General features: G+C 46.6%; 1 protein-coding gene across 3 annotated transcripts in view; it reads left to right on the forward strand.

Annotated features, from left to right (window-relative positions):
- GOLM1 (golgi membrane protein 1) overlaps positions 1 to 21,795 on the forward strand; it is a 54,131-nt gene that overhangs the window by 22,698 nt on the left and 9,638 nt on the right. For all 3 annotated transcript variants that reach the window (XM_023627122.2, XM_001495638.7, XM_014735382.3), the window contains exons 4-8: positions 7,255 to 7,309; positions 7,599 to 7,701; positions 15,420 to 15,549; positions 19,929 to 20,088; positions 20,753 to 21,013. In XM_023627122.2, coding sequence (XP_023482890.2) covers positions 7,255 to 7,309; positions 7,599 to 7,701; positions 15,420 to 15,549; positions 19,929 to 20,088; positions 20,753 to 21,013 — 709 coding nt within the window. The remainder of the gene's footprint in view (positions 1 to 7,254; positions 7,310 to 7,598; positions 7,702 to 15,419; positions 15,550 to 19,928; positions 20,089 to 20,752; positions 21,014 to 21,795) is intronic.

The following is a 21,795-nucleotide window of genomic DNA, read 5'->3' on the forward strand; positions in this document are numbered from 1 at the left end:
TTGTTTACTCCTGGGCTTGGCTGCTTCCTTCCAGGAGAGTGCTTCCTGTTTCCTGCAGTAGGAGGTCTGACGCCCCCGGGTGTGCTCCTGTGGCTGGCCTTGTCTCATGCCCTGGTCACTCAGAATCCCGAGCTTCTGTTCACCTGCTGTGAACTTAACTCACAGGACAGGTGTTCCAGGTGAAATGCACAGAGACGGTTAGTTGGACCCCGCGCTCTCTTCCTTTGTTTTCTCTTTGGCATTGACGAGTGGGGCTCTGATTAATTCGTGTTTAAGAACAACGTGGGGGATCTGTGAGGAGCACGGGCTGCAGTCCAGTACACTTGGTTCAGTTTTCGTTTTCTCTTTAGTCCCCAGGTGTCTGTGTACACCTCTTTGCAGAAAGTCAGAATTTGCAAGCTGGGCTTTCCCACAGGTGAGGGTGGAGATGTTGTTAGGATTCCCATTTGGGAAGGCAAGAACCAGCACCCAGGAGGGGCCCAGCCCAAGGCTTGTCCCACCCTGCCTGCCAGCGAGTTTGGGGTGTGCTTTCCCAGCCACCAGGGTGGGAGGATGTTGTTCCCTTCTGCGTGGCAACGTGGGGACCTTAGGGCAAGAGCCGTTTGGGGTGTTGGAGCAGCTGTGCCTGTGTGTCTTGGGTCCTCTGGATAGATGATGTTTCCTTCTTTTTTCTTTAAGCTTTGCATACAGCTATGCATCATCTCCCATCAACCTTCCATTGGAAGTTCAGGACTTGAGCCCATTCTCCTGCCTGATGCTGGCACCTGCCAGGTGGGCACCTTGGCCTCTGACCAGGACCCTCCAGGTGTCTGCCTCTGCCTCCTGAGCGCTCACTCACACCTACTCATCTCTCCTGTTTACACCCTCATAGTCACACTCTCACACTGACTTACACTCACTCGCTCACGTCCACACCCTCACACACTAATTCACTGACTCACCCACACACATTCTTTGTGGAGTTTTTTTGGTTATTTTTTTATTGTGGTAGAACATACATCACATAAAAATGACCATCTTAGCCATTTTTTTTCCTCCTGAGGAAGATTGGCCCTGAGCTAACATCTGTGCCAGTCTTCCTCTATTTTGTATATGAGTCGCAGGTACCGATGGCCACTGCCAAGGGGAGTAGGTCCGCGCCCAGGAACTGAGCTGGGATGGCGAAGCCGAGCAGTCCAACTCAACCGCTAGGCCACGAGGCTGGCCCCCATCTTAACCATTTTGAGGTGTACAGTTGAGTGGCATTACGTACCTTCACGTTATTGTGCAACTGTCACCACCATCTCTCTCCAGAAACTTATCTTCCCAAACTGAAACTCTGCCCCGTTAGCCACCCACTCTGTGTTCCCGGCGCTCCGCCCCCGGCACCACCGTTCTCTGCCTGGGCGTGGTTGGCTGCTCCAGGGGTCTCACGTGAGGGGAATGGTAGTGTTTGTGCTTTTGTGTCTGGCTGGCTTCACTGCGTACGCTGTCTTCAACACCCGCACCCTGATTCTCTCACACACTCCTGAGCCCCTACCGCGAGTAACCCAGGCTGCAGGTGCTGACACTTGCAGTGTCCCGGGTTTCTTTCTCTCCCGAGAGTGGGTCTGGGACTGAGCCCGTGCGCCTCTCGGCCTGCTCTGTGAGTTGGCCTGTGGCTGCCCTCGCCCTCCCCGGGGAAGCCCCCGGGCCGCGGCGTGGTCTGTGCACCCCTGCCCCTCGTAGTGCGCCCGTCGTGCGGGCTTGCACGTGCCGCCCCTCGGCCCAGCTCGGTGCTTCCCCGGGCCTGCCCGCCGCTCTGCACCTGCGCGGCTCCTGCCGGCACGCTCGCCCCGCCCTGCCGCCCGGCCGCCCGGGAGCGCTCCCTCCCGCTGCTGGCGGCCTGCAGAATCGTGGAGAGGCTGGGGGCCGGGCGTGCTGAGCCGGGGCCTGGACGTCTCTCCTGGCTCCACTGTCATTCCTCTGTGTCCGCTGCACGGTTTCTCTTGAAAGAACAATGGTTTGACCGGTTGAACCTCCAGTGTCCGCTCCGGGCCACTTGGAAATGTAGGGGCTTTCCTTTTGTGTTGGTGACACACGTTGCAGGGATGCGAGTGCTGCTGGCGTTTAGAGGGGGCGAGGGGAGCAGGGCTGCTAAAGATGCTGCCCTGTCGGGGACAGTACGGAAAATAAAGAATCGTCCAATCTGAATGCCCATCGTGTGCCCCTGTTAAAACGCGGCAGGCTTTAGGTTCCAGCTGGGGAAACTGAGGCCGGGAGAAGTTAAGTGATATGTCAGAGGACAAGGAGCAAATTAGCAGACTCCAAACCAGAATCCACGGAATCTTCCATTTCCTTCCCCACTTTTCAGGTCTTTTCATTTTCTTCAAGAAAACCCCCTCCGCCTTTTCTCTTGCTCTCTCTCCTCATGTCTCCTTTTCTTGCTCCTCCCTTTTATCCCGTTAATGAGCCTTAAAAGCTCTTATCGTAGCTGAAAAATTGTTGGTGGAACTATATATACTGTGATAAGAAAACTGCTTAATTTTACGAGGGAAATTACAGGTAAGAAATAACACACTGGAAGGATCTGTGCCTCTGAAAGATCTTGAACTTAGCCAGAATTTCCTTCAGAAAATAAAAGTCTACCTCAGCATCTTCCAACTCATCTTTCTTTTCCACTAAAACCAGCCTTGAAGTTGATTATAAAAGAATTTGTTCTTAACTTTGCTTTTCAGTTTTAATTATTAGTGCTGTGACAAGATTATCTGTGTGTGTCTGTGTGTGTAGACTAGTTAAAACATGAAAAAGTAGACAGAATGGTCTGCTGGCCCCACGTGTCCAACATCAAGCTAGTGATGATGACACACACTGTTTCCATCCTGTTTCACTGTGTATCTCTAGAAGGCGGGATCTGCTCTTCTCGTAACATTCTCATACCATTATCACACTAAAAATGCCAGTGATCCCTTCATAGCAAAGATCCAGCCAGTGTTCACATTTCTGTGTGTGCTTATTTTTAACCACAAAAGTGACTGCTGTCAACCGTAGGGTTTTTGTGGACGGGACTAGTGGCCACACGACTTTGTGCCTGGGTTCTCTGAGAACATGTGTTTGGTGAGCCAGCATTTGGCCCACAGGGGCCATAGGTGTGAAGTGTGTGGCAGGCAGTACTTGTTTTGTTGTGGTTGCCAATGGGTGCTGGTATGAGTGTATAATCTCAGTGGGATGCTGTAAATAAATAACTAATTGGCAGTTCTCTGCTCCCAGACTGTCCCTCTGCCCGCCCTTCTTATTCCCCAGGGGCTGTGCTGTCCCTACCGGTGAGTGACTGTTGAGTGCTGAAAATGTCTCAAGTGAGATGTGCTGAAAGTGTAAAATATGCTGGGTTGCAAAGGCTTAGTATGAAAAAAAAAGTAAAATATCTCGTTAATGCTTTTTATGTTGATTACATCTTGACATGATAATTTGGATATATTAGATTCAATAAAGCATTAACACCTAATTTCACCTGTTTCTTTTTGTTAATTGGGATAAAATTTACACAACATAAAACTCACCATTTTAACCATTTTAAAGTGTGTCATTCAGTGGGTTTTGGTATATTTACGATGTTCTGCAACCATCACCACTACCTAATTCCAGAACGTTTTATTACGCCAAAAAGAAACACATACCTGTTAAGCAGTCACTCCCCGTTTCCCGCTCCCACCGGTCCCTGACAACCACTAATTTACTTTCTAGATTTGCCTGGTCTGGGCATGCATTTGTGGAATCACACATTTTGTGGCCTTTTGTCTCTGGCTTCTCTCACTTAGCGTAGTGTTTTCAGGGTCCATCCATGTTGCAGCGTGTCAGTGCTCCAGTCCTTTTTATGGCTGAATAGTCGTCCGTTATATGGATATACCACCTTTTGCTTATCCCTTCATCACTTGATGGACATTGAGTTGTTTCCACTGTCTGACTGTTATGAATAATTCTTGCTGTGAACATGTGCGGACAGGTTTTTGTGTGGACGTATGTTTTCATTTCTCTTGGATCTATGTGTAGAATTACTGGGTTGTGTGATAAGTCTAATTTTTTGAGGAACTGCCAAATTGTTTCCCACAGCGACTCCACCATTTTACATTCTCGTCAGCTGTGGTGACGGCTCCAGTTTCGCTCCAGTTTCTCCACATCCTTGTCGATACTTACTTTGCTTTTTTGGTTTTTTTACTTGTCGCCTTTTGCGTGGGAAGCAGTATCTTCACATTTTGATTTGCATTTCTCTAGTGACTAATGATGTTGAGCATCTTTCATATACTTACTGGCCACTGTGTATCTTCTTTGGGGAAATGTCTATTCAAATCCTTGCCCAACCTGTTTGTTCTTACTGAATGTGAGAACTGAAAATTTTTAACTTTCCATTTATGACTGACGTTGTATTTCTGTTGGATAGCACTGCTCTGGGAGGTTTTGAAGTTGGTGAGGGGTAAAAAGAAGACAAACGACTACTTCCTCTTCCACTCATGCTTAATGTCATTCGCAGGTCCCTAAGATTAAGATTTTCATTTAAGGTTCATCTCCCTGAGGCACTGACAGGAATGTCATTGCAAAGAAGTTCCCCAGGTGCCTGATTGCTGGTGGGTTGACAAGGTTAGAGAGTTAGAGGGTCCTCTTGAGCGAGGCTTAAAGGTGGAACCCCACCTTCACAGCAGGTTGATTATTTTAATGAGCCAAACGAATACAGCAGCAAAGGCTGCCTTCTCTTCTTAATGGGATCAGCGTCACACTTCCAGTGAGCTCTTAAAACATTAGTATTTTTAAAATTTAGTCATTCACATCTTATTGAGCTTTCAGAACATGATAATTTGTTGTAGATTTACTGCTTTGAAAATTTCCATGAAACATTGAGCTTATTTTTCTAGGAATCTAATGTAGAAATAGTTGGATCGAATATACTTGTTTCCCAGATAGAATGGTCACAGTAAGTTTGTCCGTGGGTGATGCACCGAGTCCTCTGAGTTTAGTTTCCAGGTAAAGTCTGGTGGCACCTACAGCCTCCCTGTCTCCCGTGAGCGTTCCCAGGGGACACTTCACGCACACCAGCAAGTACAGCTGCCCGCGATGTGAACAGCAGCTGGGCTGTTAGAGTAGAATATATAATTCATTTGAAAGTAATTTTGTCTAATGCAGGTGTTTTCTTTTCTTTGTACTGAACCCAAAAAGAAGGTAGAAGCATTTTCATAGTTTTCCTGGAAATGAGTCAACAAGATTTTCAATAAATATAGAACTGCATATAAAAGATCTCGCTGGCATTTTGCAATCCTTTTCTCCTTTTCTTAAGTGGAGACTGTATTTTTCCATGCATAAGTAAGTAGGTGGGGGAAGATAACTAGAATATATTTTCTTTGGAAGAGTGAAGTCACATGGGCGACAGAAGTATCTTCAAATATTGCAGCCTGCAGCAGTTCCTAAACATTCTTAAACCCTCAGATAGTTGCAGACTCCAGTATGGGTTTTTTTGGGCTCAGGCTGAGGGGAATGCGTGAAGGGACTGGTCACATCGCCATAATTTTTGTAGAAATGACTTACCTGAGAGAGAGCAGCTTTCGAGATGACTAGCGCATAATCGTTTCCCTGTTCCTGCCCTTTTTCTGTTTTCTTTCAGCACTGATGTTCAGCGGGAAGGTGGTTTTGATACTTACGTGAGGTGGAAGTCTCAGTGTACAACTCAGTCGTGATAAATATGTTCACCTTGTTGTGCAGCAAAACTTTTTCATCTTGCAAGAGTGAAATCTATACCCGTTAAATGCTAATGCCCTTTCCCCCAGCCCATGGGAATCACCTTTCTACTTTGTTTCTATTATTTTGATTGCTTTAAACAATTCATGTGAGTGGAATCGTACACTGTTTCTCCTTTTGTGTCTGGCTTGATTTGCTTGGCATAATGTCCTCAGAGTTCATCCATGTTGTGGCATGTGACACTCCTCTTTTTTAAAGGCTGCATAATATTCCATTGTGTGTATGTACCAGTTGTCGTTCTCCATTTGTTTGTTGAAGGACACTGGGTTGCCTCCAGCTCTTGGCTGTTGTGAGTGCTGCTGCCGTGAACGTGGGGGTGCAGGTATCTCTTCCAGAGCTTGCTTTGAGTTCTTTGGATGTATACCTGGAAGTGGGACTGCTGGGTCTTAGGCTAATCTTCTGTCTTTTTCATTGAACCTGTGCAGGCCTTTTCTGAGAGGAGCAGGAGCTGGGAGCTGAGTCCTCCTGTCACTTCTGGTTCTCTTTGCTCCCTGCCCATGTCGAGCATCTAGAAACACTCCTCTTGATACTCTCTCCCTGAGAGATTAATTATACAGATATTACTACTGTCACTTCTTCCTTGTTGTGCCAGGAAATGTTGTGTGTCCTCAGATCTCCCAAAATAAGCACCAGATTCATTTGGCCAGCTTTCGTTTTTGGGAGCACACTCCTGTATTCACTTCTGGCTCTGTCCAGGCCAAAGAGAGTCAGGGCTGGACAGAGAGGGCACAGGGAGACCACAGAGGCGCAGAAGAGCGAGGTGGTGTGGCTGTCGTCGTACACCATGTGCTACCCTCGGACGGTCACCATTCTCGCCCTCTCTTTGTCAGGGTTTACTTGGGTTTAGCACTGGCTGTGTCTGCTAAGCTGGCATCCTGCTTGGGGTCCCCTCCCAGTTTGGAAGTCGTGCCGAGGAGCTCGCAGTCTGGAAGGAGCCACCGGGCTCGGGTCCTGTAGCTGTTAAGAGAGCCACGTGCCCTTGAGCCTGTGCCTCCGTTTCCTGTCCCATAAAGTGGGTAGCCCTGCCGCCCGTGCCCCTGCAGTGAGGAGTGAACACGGCGTAGACGTGGAGTGCTCGCCAGGGACGCGGCCTGTACAGGCCGCTTGTCACGCTGGATGCCACACTCACACTTCTTCCTTTTTTTCTTTGTCTTCTTGAGCCCTGTGTTGCTTCTTCCCTCCTCCATTGTCGGCTTTCCCCGACGCGCCTTGCCCCAGGGGTCATGACTGCGGGCAGGAGAGGACGGGAGTGCAGACAGCTGCCTGGTGGTGCACCCTGCGCCCGGCCCTTCCTTCTGCTGGCCGCCTGGGCTCAGGTGGCACTGTGTCCCGGGCTGCGCAGAGGGCCGAGGGGTCCGTGGTGGAGGGGGAGTGCGTCCAGAGCTGGGGCAGCCCCGGCCCCCTGCCCTGCTGGGCCACGTGGCTCAGCACTGCCCCGGGAGCCCCTGCAGCTGCTGGGCGCGTCCCGGGCCTGCGCGTGCGCTGCGGCTCCATCTGTGTGTCTTCCTGCAGGCGGTGCTGGTGAACAACATCACGGCGGGCGAGAGGCTCATCAGGACGCTGCAAGGTGAGTCCGCCTCTACTCCGCGCCGCGCCTTCTTTCCCCTTCAAAAAGGACATTTAAAGAGCCGTCTAGCAAAGAGTCAGGGTGCAGGCTCCTGCGGGGCCCTGGTCTTCCTTCCAGGGCCACTTCCAAGGCCAACGTAGTGATGACTGCCTGTCTTCTGCCCTCTCCCTCCCTCCCCGCCCCCGTGTCCCGCCGCCCATCGTGTTCTTGTCTGTGGGTTTTGATGGTGTGCCCTGTCATGATGGTGTGCCAGTGACATGTGCGATCTCGTGCCCCCCTCTCGGCACAGACCAGCTAAAGGCCCTGCAGAAGAATTACGGCAGACTGCAGCAGGATGTCCTCCAGTTCCAGAAGAACCAGACCAACCTGGAGAGGAAGTTCTCCTACGACCTGTAAGTGCGTGCCCCTCAGGGGCTGACCTTTTCTAAACGGAGGGCGGCAGGCAGGGTCCAGCCTCCGCTCCCCGGCCCTTCCAGTATGGAGCATGCAGGGCCCTGCGGGAAAGCCTCGGTCCCTTCTACAAGTCGTGTCCTTCATGCATTTTACGTTTGAAGTGTCAGCAGTGCTTCAGAAAGCTGTGGAAAAGTTCACCAGTGGGCTCACCATAGACAGTAATAAGAGGGCAGTCCCTTAGTAGGAATGATTTGCTCCGCATGCTTTAAAACTTAACAGAGTTTAAAAGTCCGTAAAGCATAGGTGTATTGGTTAAGTCGATAATCTAAAGCCTTTAAAAATGTCTTCCAGAAGTGCTCAGATGTGACCCAAGTCCAACTCACAGAGTAGAAGGCATTCTGGCATAATATTGGTCTGATTTATCACTGGCTGTTGGCATTGTGGGCGTTTTGTTTTTTTGAGACTTTTAAGGTCTTTCCAAATTTCTGCGGTGAGAATGGAGTACTTTTATTTTTTCAGCTTTATTGAGGTGTGATTGACAAATAATCATTGTGTGTATTTAAGTGTAAAATATGACGATTTGGTATAACTGTACATCGTGAAATGATGCCTCCAGTCAAGCGAATTAAGTGTCCGTAATCTCAGCGATTTCCCTTTTTGTGTCTGTGGCGGGAGCCCAGGTGTGGTGCTGTGAGTGGTCACCTGCTGCACATTAGGCCTCCTGCTCGCAGTTGTGACAGCCTGTTTCCAGCTGATGACTTCAGTTACATGTGAAAGTTCTACACTTTCACTTCTTGGAGTACTTTTATGATCAAAAGAGAACAGTAAGCTTTAAAAAAGTTACCTTAACCCATTCGTGAGAGAATAAAAACCAATTTAGAGGGTGGAGAATGAAGTTGTAGTCTGTGTATTTTTTCTCCTTTTTTTCCTCATAAAAACAGTATAACTCAAGCACAGGAAGTTTGGGATTTGGGGACAACTAGCCACCCGTGACCCCAGCCCTCTTTTCCCTGTGACTGACTTCTCTCTAGTCTGTATCCAAGTGCGTATGAATTTTTTACATAATTGCAGTCGCCATTAAAATTTTTAAATCATTTTTTCACTTGCATTATGTATATATAAAAATCCATATTGCTCCAAAATGTTTTATTGTAAAAAATGGCTGGTTAATATTCCATAATGTATAGGTACCACATTTAATTTACTGTTTCCCTGTTTGTTGGATATTTAGGTTACTTCTAAATTTCAGTTATTATAACTTGCCTGACATCAGTGCATATAACTTTTAAAAATTATCGTTTTGGATTATTTCCTTCTAAAAAAGACTCACCTGTAGGGTTAGTATGCCACTTGGTATCCATTGCCAAATTGCCCTCTGGAAGGTCACCAGCAATGCAGGAGAGTAAGCTTCCTTACGCCCGCCCGTTGCCCTTGTAGGGATTCTGATGTTCCTTCTAAAGATTGTCTGCTCACCGTGATATCTTCCTGATTACTTTAAGATCAACTTTGTAAATACAGAAAGGACATGCGCAAACAGTCAAAGCAAGGGAAACACAATGAGAAAATATGCGCGTGGAACCTTATTCAGCCAGCCCATCGGTTCTCTGTGGGTGGCAGTTTTGCCCCCAGGAGACCTTTGGCAACGTCTAGAGAAGTTTTTGGTTATCACAGCTTGGGAGAGGGTGCTACCAGCTTCTAGTGTGCCGAGAACAGGGCTGCCGCTCAGAACCTACAGTGCACAGGGCTGCTCCCACAGCAGAGTTCTACCTGCCCAGACGCCGGGAGTGCCAGGTAAGAAACCCTGAGCTAGGCTGGTAACCACCGAGAAGGAAGTGCCCCGGTCTTACTCATCTTTGAAGGATGCCTTAGCACACGCGTTTCCCTTCCAGTGATTGGAATACAATAAGCCATCAATGGCCTCCCTTGATAAATGCCGATGCAGAAGATTTTGACCTAGCTGGAAGTCAGCCAGGGCCCAGTGACAGGACGTGCAGCTCGGCTCCCCGTGTAGGAGCGTTCAGACAGGTAGCGAGCAGAACGTTCTAACCTGGGTTGGCTTTTGCGGGCCACATTCTTCCCTTAGGAGGGTGATAGCTGGGTTGGAAACTCTTGCTAGCTGACCACATCTGTTTCACTAGTTGTCCCTTGTACCACCATATGCTGGATGCTTCCAGGGATGATGTTCATGGAATGTTGAAAACTGGAAAGAGTTCGTTTTTCTTAACTTTCTTTGGATTATAGACGCTTTTTGAGAATCCGATAAAATGTATGGACACCTTGTTAGCAAATTTCTAAATGGATATATACACAAAGTTGTGTGTTCAATTTGTGGGACCTCGGAAGCATACCTGCACGCCATCTGTTAAAACCCCCTTTCTGGTCTAATCCTTTTACAGAGGGCAGTGCTGAGAATGAAAAAGCTGACAGGCTAGATTTCCTGATGCGTAAGTTAGTGTTCTTTCTCCAGTATCAGAGTCAGCACTTGTCCCCTCTTCTTATTCCTACACCTGTGGCACACATCACTAAGTGATCACTGTATGTGAACCAAACACAACCTTGCAGTCTCTCCCCAAAGCGCTCAGAGGAGGTGTATCAGATGGACTGCCTGCCGTCTCATCTCCATGCCAGGAGGAAACAGGAAACAGTTTGTGGATGCTCTTCCCGGACTGTAGCTAGTCATACTCTGAAGATAGCGCCCTGGACGGTCGGCTCCCCTGCCTTGGTCGATTGCTGGATTGAGCACATTCCGTTCATAGTACTCTGATTGTCAGTTGCACCAGTTAGAATAGTCGCTGGTGCCCAGTCCTGTATGTCCTACATTTTAGCTCCAGTTGATGCCTGAATATTTGCCATGTGCATGTGGGAAGAAGCCAGCCTGAGGCTCAGGAAGTAACAGTGTCGCCATCTGCTGATCTGTGTCTGAGAATTTGAGCTTCGTTCTGAGGTGGTTCCTCTTGCTGCTGTCGAGCTCGGGTGTGGACAGCCAGCCTTCATCTGGAGGCTCGGAGAGAGGCTCCTTGTTCTAGATTTTGGCCGGGCTGAGAGTGGGTGGAAACAGCATTTCCTGTTCGTAGGTTTAAAGGCTCAGGAACGCCGTGCCCCTGCTCACTTGCCATCCCGAGCTTCTGCGACATTGCTTAGTAGTGAAGAATCGGACATGGTTAGTTCTTTCAGGATACTGACATCTCTCTGTCGTTCGCTGTATTTAAGCTGCTTTGCACCAGTCTACTGCCTGGGGCTGGCATGTTTGTGAGAATTTTATTTACATGAATTTTTCACCAAGTCTTCTCCCGATGTGTAAGCTGTCCGTGGCCAGGAAGCCTGTCTTTCGTTATTTCCACAATACTCGATGCCCCTGTATGTGTGGGACGATGAGACCCAGTCAGTCCTCTGACCAGAAGGCTGTGTCCCAGGGGTGGAGGCTGAGTGCCCTGACACTTGCTCTGAAATGCCTGCGTGTGAAGGAGACACGGCACAGTCAGAAGCCGACGTGTGGCTCTGGTGTCTGCCTTAGCGCTTTCTGTCGGTGTCAGACAGTCAGCTCACCGCCTGGCTTCCTTACCTGTACAGGCAGGGAGTTCTCTCAGTTTCTTCGAAGCTCTGACATTTAAGGTACGCTTAAAATAAATTCCAGGCAGAGAGCTGAAGCGATGCTTCCGAATGTCTCAGCTCGTTGGGAGCTCGGGCTGATTAGATTGTACGCGCCAACCGTAATTCTCTGACGCCAACCGGGTGTCCTCCAGTTCGTTTCAATTTAGTTTTATTTATTTTTTAAAAATAATTTTGCATTCTTTTTTTTTTTTTTAAGATTTTTTTTTCCCTTTTTCTCCCCAAAGCTCCCCAGTACATAGTTGTGTATTCTTCGTTGTGGGTCCTTCTAGTTGTGGCATGTGGGATGCTGCCTCAGCGTGGTTTGATGAGCAGTGCCATGTCCGCGCCCAGGATTCAAACCAGCAAAACACTGGGCCGCCTGCAGCGGAGCATGCGAACTTAACCACTCGGCCACGGGACCGGCCCCAAATTTTAAATTCTTGAAGAGTTTAGATTCACAGAATTATTGAGAAGAGAATACAGAGTTCCTGTATACCCCACACCCAGTTTTCCCTATTGTTAACACTTTAGGATAGTATATTTGTCACGATTAATTAACCAGTATAGATTCATTATTAACTGAAGTTCATGCTTGATTCAGACATCCTCAGATTTATTCCGGTTCTCCCTGATGTCCTTTTTCTGTTCCAGGATACACATGACATTTAGTTGTCCTGTTTCCTGAGGCTCCTCCTGGCTGTGACAGTTTCCCAGACTCTCTTTTTTATGATCTTGACAGTTTTGAGGAGTACTGGTCGGTGTTTTGTGGAATGTCCTTCAGTCATCATATATCCGGTGTTTTTCTAGTCGCTCCTCTGGGGCGGCATTTCTGGGAGGAAGGCTGCGGAGTGGAAGCACGGTTCCCATCCCTTCCCGTGAGGAGGGCTTGTCACTGCGACGACGTTCAGCTGGTCCCCTGCTGGAGGCGTGTTGGTCAGCTTTCCGCAGGAGGAGGTTACTCTGCTTTCTCCCTCTGCTCTGTCATCTTTGGAAGGAAGTCCCTGTGGGAGCCTGCACGTAGAGACGGCGCAGGTTTATGCTCCGCTTCCTTAGGGTGGGGTATCTGTATACATTGGAATTTTCCTGCACGGGAGATTTGACTCTTCTTATCTATCAGGCTACTTATTTGTTTATGTCAGGATGGACTCATGGATATTTATTTTAGACTTTGGGTTATAATCCAATTTTTATTTTTTTCCTCAAATTGCTCCAGCTTTGGCCTTTGGGAGCTGCTTCAACTGACTCCCTTATCCAGTCGACATATCCCAGTATTGTGCCCCTCCCCCACCTTTTTTATAGCACTTTCTTACACTCTGGCACCAGAAGACGCTTCAGACTTATATATTTCCTGTCCCAGTCCTGGAATCAACCAATCCACCATTTCTCTAGGGAGCTCTGGTTCTTTTTATTAAGAATGGTATTAGAAACCAAGATCGTGGCACAAGGCGTCTTGTTGCTCCCAGGGTGTCATTGCTGCTAGGCCTTCTCAGATGACAGAGCAAAGAGATACGTGTGTGTGTATCTGTATCTAGATTAAGTTAAGCATGAATTCATACTGCTGTCTCCAACTCTAATCCATTTAAATTAATGTAGTATGTAATTGGATATGTTCTCAACTTGGGACATGATTCAGTTACTTTATCAATGTTTTGTGGCTCAAAACGTTTTCGAAACTGCCTGTGGCAAAGACTGGTCAGTGCTTATCCAAATCTATTCATCTTTTTTTCCCAGCAAGAATACTACATTTCTAATCCTTCCTTGCAGTTAGGTATGGCCAGTTGACTAAGGTCTGGCCAGTGGGGAAAGGAAATTGTGGGGTGGGACTTGTAGGAAGGCCTCTGAAAATGAGGACAGGCCACTGCACACCCCTTCCCTCCTCCTTCCTTCCTGCTGCCCAGAACTCAGACAAGATGGCTGGACCACTAGCAGCCATCCTGGATCATGAGGTAATCATAAGGATAGAAACCAGTGCTAGGATATTGAGACAGAAAGAGAAGCCTGGAGTTTTGGTGACTCAGAGCTGCCATACAGGCCTTGGATGACCTACATCCAGAGCTCTTTTATGTGTGGAAAAGGTAAACTGCTGTCTTAGGGCCTGTGTGCTTCATGCAGCCAAACCTGATGCTGACTTATACACTTTTTGAAAGTGCCTTTCGATATTCTCAACCAAACTGTATCATTTTCATGAGTGCCTGTCTGTGACCCAGAGTAAGACTTCTTAGGAAAGGCCGTTTAGAAGTGAGTCTTACAGAATGGGGAGTAGAGAAGGGGGATTAGGACTTGTTCTAGAAAAGAAAGAGAATCTGGGGAGCTCAGCGTGATCCGGGCAGGGCAGAGAGTTTATATTGTCATGGGAGGGAGTGAATAAGACTAGTATCTTGAAGACGGGCACGAAAGTGATCAGCTACGCGGGCCTTGGTGGGGAAGTTTTCTTCTCCTTCTCCCCAGATTCTGATGACACGAAATCAGGCCTTCTGTTAGAGTCACACGTCCCTGCAGCTCTGCTCTTTTTTCCCCCCAGTCTGTTTCCTTTTGTGTTCAGATTGGATAATACCTGTTGTTCTGTCTTCCAGTTGACTGATTCTTTCCTCCACTGAGTTTTTTTATTTTTGTTATTGCATTTTTCAGTTCTGAAATTTCCATTTGGTTCTTATTTGTATGTTTTATTTGTTTGCTAAGACTTTTTATTTCTTTGCTGAGACTATGTATTTTTTCATTTCTTTCAAGCAAGTTGTAATTGTTCATTAAAACATTTTTCTGGTGGCTGCTTTAAAATCTTCATCAGATCATTTCAGTTGCTCTCTCCTGTCGGTGTTGGGATCTGTTGATTCTCTCTTTTCATCCCATTCTTGATGTGTTGCGTGATTTTTGGTTGAAACCTCTGGGCAGGCGTGGAGCCCTGACTCCTCCCTGACGTCCTCTGACACCACCCCATGGGGAGGCAGAGGGCCTCATTACGTGGAAATGCAGGCTTCCTACGGATTCTGCAGTGACACTGCTGGGTGTCCTTCAGATCCTGAGGTCCCGAGTCAGTCTGCCTCCTTCTCTCCACCTTTCAGAGTTTTCTTATGTTTGTTTTAAATATAACGTTCAGAGTTTTTAGTTGTGCTTAGTGGGAGGAATAGGAAAAATGCATATGTTCCATCTTCCTGGAAGTGGAAGTCCAGTTCAGTTTTGACACTCCTCAGAGTTAGCACAAAGTCCACAGATTAAGGGGCTCAGTCCCACAAGACTGCCCCCACTTCAGACACCAGCCACAAGTTCCGGGTGTCCCCAGGCCACCTGTCCTTTTGCCTGGCTAGCTCCAAATTCAAGGCTTCCCACAACACCCTCAGATTCAAGAATTCTCTAGAAGAACTCACAGAACTCAGGAAAGTTCCGTACTTAAAATTACAGTTTTAGTATAAAGGGTAGAACTCAGGAGCAGCTAAGTGGTCGAGACTTATAAGGCAGGGTCTGGGGTGAGGGGAAGCAGGAGCTTCTGTTGGATTGGGGGGCCACCTTTCTGGTATGTAGACACGTTCATCGACCAGGAAGCTTGCCAAGCCTGGTGGTCCAGAGTTTGTGTCTAAGGGTCTATGGGCATGGTTGATTACGTCGTTGGCCACGAGACGGAACTCAGTCTCCAGTCCCTTCCTCTCCCTGGAGGACAGGGCAGGGCTGAAAGTTCCTGTCCTCTGGTGCTGTGGCCTGTTCCTCTGACCAGCAGCCTCCATCCTGAGTCAGCTCATTAGCATGAACGCAGGTGTGGTCCACAGGGGCTGCTTATGAAGAACTGAAGACGCTCCTATTGCTCAGGAAATTCCAGGGGTTTTAGGAGCTCTGTGCTAATAGTTGGGGACAAAGACCAAATTTTTTATTATACCAGATTATATTTAAAAAATTGTTTGTTCTAACCAGTAAAGTTCACTTATTTTAGAACAATGTGACATTTTTAGTAAGTTCAATCAACTACGGTTTTCTTGTCATTTAATAACTGAAAACACACATGTAGCTTTGTGTTTTTGGGTGAAAGAAATGTGCTGGGTCTCCTTTTGAAGTGGGTTCAGAGTCACAGCAGGGACGTGCTGGGTGTACAGACATATCCCTAAATATTTGTCCTTTCTTTGGCATTCTTTTACCGAAGGAGCCAGTGCATCAATCAGATGAAAGAGGTGAAGGAGCAGTGTGAGGAGCGAATAGAAGAAGTCACCAAAAAGGGGAATGAAGCTGTCGCTTCCAGGGACCTGAGTGAAAAAAAGGACCCAAACCAGCAGGTAATTCTCGTGTTTTTCTGCCAGGGACTTCCAGAAGGTATTCCTGCCCTCTCTTCAGGCATCTTCTTCTCTTGCCCACTGTCTGATTTGCTCTGATCTCTGCTCTTCCTTGTGAGTTTGGTTCCCTGAGACACAGCAGCTGGTCCCCAGATGCCGGGACTCTGACCGAGTGCGCTGGCCCCCGGTCCCAGCCCCACGCTCAGGGCTTACAGGGGTTACCTCACTTAAAGCTCACGGCCGTCCTGGGAGAGACTTGCTATTGCTTTCTTGTTTTGAGGACACTCAGTCCCAAGGAGATGGTTACATCCTGTGGCCACCGTGGTCACCTGGTCACTGATGGGGCTGATCAGTGCTGTGCTGTCAGCCTGCCGTGCAGAGCACAGCCTTCTGGGAAAACTTTGTGTTAAATATAGCAGCTTTATTGAGATGTAATTCATAGACCATACAATCGCCCGTATCATACTTAGAGTTCTAGTATATTCACAAAGTTATGTGACCATCATCACAGTCAATTTTAGAACGTTTCATTAGCCCAAAAGAAGCCCTGTACCCATTAGCTTACTCCCCACTTCCCCCCAGTCCCCAGAGCCCTTGACAGCCACTAATCTACTTTCTGTCTCTATGGATTTGCCTTATCTGGACATTTCCTATCAGTGGAATCAGACAGTATGTGGTCTTTTGTGTCTGATGTCTTTCACTTAGCATAATGCTTTCAAGTTTCATCCATGTTGTAGCATGTATCAGTACTCCATCCCTTTTTGTGGCTGAATAATATTCCATTGTATGGATATACCACATTTTGTTTATTCATTTGTCAGCTGATGGACATTTGGGTTATTTGCATTTTTTGGCTACTATGAATAATGCTGCTGTGAACATTCGTGTATATGTCTTTGTGTGAAGGGAAGTTTTCATTTCTCTTAGGCATATACCTAAAAGTGGAATTATTGGTCATATGGTAACTCTATGTTTAATGTATTGAAAACCTGCCAGACTATTTTCAGAAAGTGATCATACCATTTCCCATTTCCACCAGCAGTTTATGAGGGTTCCAGTTTCGCCACATTCTTACTGGCTCTTGTTATCATCTGTCTTTTTCACTGTAGCCATCCTACTGGGTGTGGAGTGGTTTGGAGTTGCATTTTCCTAGTAACTAATGATGTTGAGCATCTTTTCATATGCTTTATTGGCCATTTGGATATCTTCTTTGGAGAGGTGTCTGTTCAAATCTGCCCATTTTTAAATTGAATTATTTTTATTATTGCATTGTAAGAGTTCTTTATATATTCATAGATATATAAAGATATTGAATACATGATTTACGAATACTTTTTCCCATTCTGAGAGTTCTTTTTTCACTTTCTTGATGGTGTTTATTAAAGCACAAAAGTTTTAGATGACGTCTAGTTTATCTGTTTTTTTCTTTTGTTGCTTGTTCTTTTGGTGTAATATCTAAAAACACTTTGCCTAATCCAAGGTCATGAAGATTTACTCCTGTGTTTTCTTTTGAGAGTTTTATAGTTCTTAGCATTTAGTTCTTACACTTAGTCCTTTGATCCATTTTGAGTTAATTTAATTTTTGGTATATGGTATGAGCTAAGTGTCCAACTTCATTCTTTTGCATGTGGATATCCGGTTGTCTTAGCACTATTTGTTGAAAAAAGCCCTCTTCTTTCCCCAACTGAATTGTCTCGGCAGCCTTGTCAAAATCCGTTCACTGTAAATAAGAAGCTTTATTTCTGGACTCTCAATTCTATTCCATTGACCTCTTTGTCCTTGTGTCACTACCACACAGCCTTGATTACTGTAGCTTTGTAGTAAGCCTTGAAATCTGGAAGTGTGATTCCTCCAGCTTTCTTCTTCTTTCTCAAGGTTATTTTGTCTAGTGTGCACTGGTTGGCTTCCCATATGAACTTTAGGATCTGCTTGCCAGTTTCTCAGCAAAGCAAGGCAGGATTCTGACAGAGGCTGCCTTGGCTCTGTAGGTCACTGGCGAGTATTGCCGTCTTAGCAACATTAAGTCTCCCGATGTGCGAATGTAGGATGTCTTTCCACTTACTTAAGTCCTTTGAAAATCTCTTTCAACAGTGTTTTATAGTTTTCAGAAGACTTGCACTTCATTTGTTCAAATTATTTCTAAGTATTTTTTGTTGCTAATATAAATGGAATTGTTTTCTTAATTTCATTTTCAAATTGTTTATTGCTAGTGTATAGAAATATAGTTCATTTTTTGTATTGATCTTGTATCTTGCAGCCTTGCTGAATTTGTTTAATCGTATTTGTTGTGATTCGTTAGGATTTTCTGTATACAAGATCATATCATCTAAAATAGGAAAAGGAAGATAGTTTTACATCTTCCTTTCCAATCTGGATTCTTTTGTTTCTTCTTATTGCCTCTTAGTCCTGGCTGGGATCTCTAGTGCGGTGTTAAATTGAAGCGGTAAGAGCAGACATCCTTGACTTGTCCTTGATCATAGAGGAAAGCACTAAGTCTGTCGCCATTAAATTTGATGTCAGCTGTATGTTTTTCATGCCCATTATCAAGTTGAGGAAATCCCCCTCTATTCTTAATTTGTTGAGTGTTTTTATCAAGAAGAGGTGTTTTGGATTTTGCCACATTTTTTTCTGCTTGTGTTGAGATGATCATGTGTTTTTTTTGTCCTTTATGCTCTTGATATGTATTACATTAATTGATTTTTAGATGTTCAACTAACCTTTCATTCCTGGGATAAATCCCACTGGGCTATGGTGTATAACCCTTTCGTATGTTGCTGGATTTGAGTGCTAGTATTTTGTTGATGATTTTGGTGTCTATATTCGTAAGAAATATTGGTTTTTTCCTGAGTCTTTGTCTGGCTTTGATACTAGGGTAATTACTGGTCTCATAGGATGAGTTGGGGGTATGCCTTCCTCTTCTGTTTTTGGAATCGTTGTGAAGATTTAGTATTGATTCTTTAAATGTTTGGTAGAATTCACTAGTGAAGCCATTCGGGCCTGGACTTTTTTTGGGGGAAAGTTTTAAATGACCAATTCAGTCTCTTGTTATAAGTCTACTCAGGTTTTCTTCTTCTTGAGTCAGTTGTGGTAGTTTGTGTCTTTCTAAGAACTCATCTGTTTCATCTGTTATCAAACTTGTTGGCAAAAGTTGTTCAGAGTATTCCTTTTTTATTTGTGTAAAGTTGGTAGTGTTGTCCCCTTTCGTTTTCTATTTTAGTGATTTGAGTCTTCTCTCTTTCTTTTCTTGATCTAGCTAAAGTTTTGTCAATTCTCTTCATCTTTTCAGAGAATTAACTTTTGGTTTCATTGGTTTTCTCTGTTGTTTTTCTGTTCCATATTTCATTAATTCCTACTCTAATCTCTTTTTTGTCCTTCCTTGCTTTAGGTTCAGTTCACCCTTCTTTTTCTGGCATCGTAAGGTGGAAGATTAGGTTATTAATCTGAGATCTGTCTCTTTTCTTAATATACGCCTGTAAGTTTCCCTTTAAGCACTGCCTTAGCTGCCTCCTGTAAGTTTGGTATGTTGTGTTTTTGTTTTGATTTTTCTCAAGGTGCTTTCTAATTTTCCCTGTGATTTCTTTGACACATTGTTTATTTAGGAGCATATTGTCTAATTTCCACATATTTGGGAATTTCTCAGATTTCATTGTTATTGTTTTGTAGTGTCATTCCATTGTGATTGGAGAACATATTTTGTGAGATTTCAGTGATTTTAAACTTGTTGAGGGTTAGGGGCCAGCCCCGTGGCCTAGTGGTTAAAGTTCAGCGTGCTCTGCTTTGGCAACCCAGGTTTGGCACCCGGGCATGGACCTACACCACTTGTTGGCAGCCGTACTGTAGCGACATCCCACATACAAAATAGAGGATTGTTTGGCACAGACGTTTCCTCAGAGCAAATCTTCCTCAAGCATGAGGAGGAAGATTGGTACAGATGTTAGCTCAGGGTGAATCTTCCTCAGCCAAAAAAAAAAAAAGGAAAGAAAATTCGTTGAGGCTTGTTTTGTGGCCTGGCATCTCTCCTGTCCTAGAGCATATTCTATGTGTACTTGTGAAGAATGCGTATTTTGCCCTTTTTGGGTCGAGTGTTCTCTGGATGTCTGTTCAGGCTAGTTGGTTTGTAGTGTTGTTCAAATCTTCTCTTTCCTTGTTGATCTTCTGCCTCCTGGGTAATCCAGTGTTGAAAGTACTTCTGGGAGATCTTGACTCAACCTCAGATCCCCTGACTTACGCCAGGTGAGAGGGTGTGATTGGGATAGATCACAGCCTGTCTCAGGTTTCAGTGATCCCGTTTGTCAGAAGGATATGGTCTGTTGCATGGCTTGGGTTTTTGTAAGTTCATGGTCACGGAGCCCCTGCCCTGTGGTCCTGTGCTCCTGTTTCAGCTCCGAGCCCTTAGCGAGCCTCAGCCCCGGCCGCAGGACGCAGGCCTGCCGCAGGCAGAGGCTCCACAAGGGAAAGGAGACGTGCCTGGCGACAGCGAGCCCCGGACCCCGGCCCCCAGTTCTGAGGCAGCTGTGGATTCGAAGAGACAAGGTGACAAAGGTAAGTGTAGCTTGGTAATTACGTTTAAGCCCCCTTTGGAGCCCCATTCAAATAAAAAACATAGCAGCAGTGCATGCCGTCCACTCTGCACTAGTCCTCCCAGGGCACAATGCTGCTGGGGACGGGCGCGGCGGGGGCCCGCAGGGGGCAGTGAGTGTCCCCGGGCACCTGGAGTCGGGGCTGCAGGGCTCGTTCTCCATCTTCCTGATGTTTCGTCCTTTGAACTGATTGCCTTGTCCTTTGGGAGCCGTGTGAAAAATGTGCAGGCCACAGCTTTATTCGGGACACGGGTGGGACTGTGGCTTTGAGGGGAGGGGGCTGAGTCCTAGCTGTCGTTGGCTCCCAAGGACTTGTCTCAAACAGATGGGACGGTCAGGTCACCTCAGCACCCTCTTCCTCTCGTAGGTGGTTGCTGTAATTGAGGTAACTTAGTCCAGGCTGTTTGTCTAACCACTTTCCTCTTGTGGTTCTGAAGAGGAGCTGCGGGCGTAGAGAGGCCTAGAGTCTTCTGCTTAGGTCACAAAATATATTACCCAACCGCCTCACCCACCACAGCCCACCTCATCCACCCTCCTTGGAAGGCTCTGGAATGGAGTGGTACTAGGTTTTTTGTTTTAATTAAATTAAATGCTAGTGAGGTCACAGCTAACTGTTCTGTGCACAGAGGAAACCAATGAGGTTCAGGTTGTGAGTGAGGAGGCACTTCAGAGGGACAGCCCGGGGCTGCCACACGAGCCAGGCCAGGAGCAGGCTGTGGAAGAAGACAAACGTGCGGGTGGAAAAGGCGTTGGAGAAGTTGGCCGGACCCCACAGGTGCCAGCCACCCTGTTGGAGAGCCAGGAAAATCAGGAGATGGAGGGCCCTGCGCGGGACCAGCTCGTCATCCCTGATGGGCAGGAGGAGCAGCAGGATGCTGACAAGGAAGGTGAGTGAGAGGCTCCGGGGCTGCCAGCCGACCCCTTTCCACCAAGCGCTTGGCCCTCTCAGTCTCCTTCCGGGTGGGTAACCGTGAGGTTCACCAAACGGCAGTTCCCCATTTGGGGCTCACTTTGTCTGTCTGGCGTCCATTGTTGAGTCGGAGGCAGGTGGGAGAGCAGTGCACTCCCCACACTTGGCGCTTTCAGAAATAATATTCACGACTAGGCAAGGGGACTTTTCAGGTGGAGGACCTTGAGATGGGTGCTTGGCATCAAGTGAACTAGGCCTCGTGGCAGGCAGCCCACATGCCTGCAGCTGTCTGCATGTCCTGCGGCGTCACCGGTCAGCGCCTGGCACATGGAGGGAGGGGGGGCGATGATTGGATCAATGGGATTTGGGGCATATTTGAGCAGTGCGGAAAAGTGACACATGAATCCCTTTCTGGTTTGGTTGAGCTTTTTTTTTAATGGAAAATGTGGGAAACTGAGATCAACAGGATATTCTGGGATGTATTTTGGTCCCTTAAAAACGTGAAAAATTTCAAACCCAGCTGACACAGGAGCCGCTTAAATATAGATCTTTCTCAACTTATGATGGGGTTGCATCCTGCTAAATCCGTGTAAGTTGAAAATATCGTAAGTCAAAAATGCGTTTAGTACACCTGACCTACTGAACATTATAACTTAGCCCAGCCTACCTTCAGTGTGCTCACACTTACATCAGCCTGGAGTTGGCAAAACCATCTGACACAGAGCCTGCTGTATAAGAAAGCATAGAATACCTCATGTA

Source organism: Equus caballus, chromosome 23 (genome assembly GCF_041296265.1).
Source record: "Equus caballus isolate H_3958 breed thoroughbred chromosome 23, TB-T2T, whole genome shotgun sequence".
Taxonomy (NCBI): Eukaryota; Metazoa; Chordata; class Mammalia; order Perissodactyla; family Equidae; genus Equus; species Equus caballus.